Genomic DNA, 618 nt, shown 5'->3' with positions numbered 1-618 from the left:
GACCAAAGGATCCCAAGCAACACAGGACATTTCCAGGGAGCCTGACGCTGGACATCACCGGACAGCGGGGCCCGGGCTGGGAGTGTAATGCCCGTCCATCCACACCAAGGACCCTCAGCGCGGCAGGGGCAGGCCGCCGTGGGCAGGGCCCAGCGGGGGGCTCACCACGAGCATCACGTAGTGTCGCCCGCTCTGGTGGAGCTCCCGCACCATGGCCGGGAAGTCCCCGAAGCCGTCCTTGTTGAAAGTGAAGTCCCTCTTGGCGTCCATGTAGTCCAGGTCATTCCACTGAGCATCCTGTGGCCACAGCGCAGGTCGGAGTCCCGGCCCAGCTCCCGCTCGCATACCCGCCCCGGGGCCGCCCGGCGCTCACCAGGGGGAAGTGGGCCCTGGTCATGTTCTCCACCACCTGGCGGGTGACGGCCGTGGAGGTGTAGCCCCAGCGGCAGAGGTGGAAGCCCAGGCCCCAGTATGGCGGCATGAAGGGGGAGCCTGCGGAGAGGCAGCGCCATGAGCAGGCGGGCAAGGGGAGGGGGAGAGAAGGGGAAGGAGGGGCAAGGGGGAGGTGAGAGGAGGGCAAGGGAGGAGGGGTGGGGGAGAACAGAGGAGGGGCAGGGG

At 68.4% G+C, this 618-nt stretch overlaps 1 protein-coding gene across 1 annotated transcript; it reads right to left on the bottom strand.

The window, feature by feature from the left end:
• Positions 1–14: 14 nt before the first annotated feature.
• LOC115285161 (lysosomal alpha-glucosidase-like) lies at positions 15–487 on the bottom strand. The gene is made up of 2 exons (XM_029931523.1): positions 374–487; positions 15–297 (listed from the first exon to the last, which is right to left on the bottom strand). Exons 1-2 carry the CDS (start codon positions 479–481, stop codon positions 115–117), a joined length of 291 nt encoding a protein of 96 aa, XP_029787383.1. The 5' UTR covers positions 482–487; the 3' UTR covers positions 15–114.
• Between the last annotated feature and the right edge of the window lie 131 nt (positions 488–618).

The sequence above is a fragment of the Suricata suricatta genome, unplaced genomic scaffold (assembly GCF_006229205.1).
Source record: "Suricata suricatta isolate VVHF042 unplaced genomic scaffold, meerkat_22Aug2017_6uvM2_HiC HiC_scaffold_47520, whole genome shotgun sequence".
Taxonomy (NCBI): domain Eukaryota; kingdom Metazoa; phylum Chordata; class Mammalia; order Carnivora; family Herpestidae; genus Suricata; species Suricata suricatta.
Note: the sequence above shows the minus strand (reverse complement) of the source record. Positions and strands in the feature narration are given on the sequence as shown.

Bases quoted from the DNA above. Each gene is read 5' to 3' on its own strand.
- LOC115285161 (XM_029931523.1), bottom strand. From the start codon at position 481: ATGCCGCCATACTGGGGCCTGGGCTTCCACCTCTGCCGCTGGGGCTAC. The intron at 298-373 runs GTGAGCGCCGGG...CTGTGGCCACAG, and splicing joins CCAGGGCCCACTTCCCCCTG to GATGCTCAGTGGAATGACCT.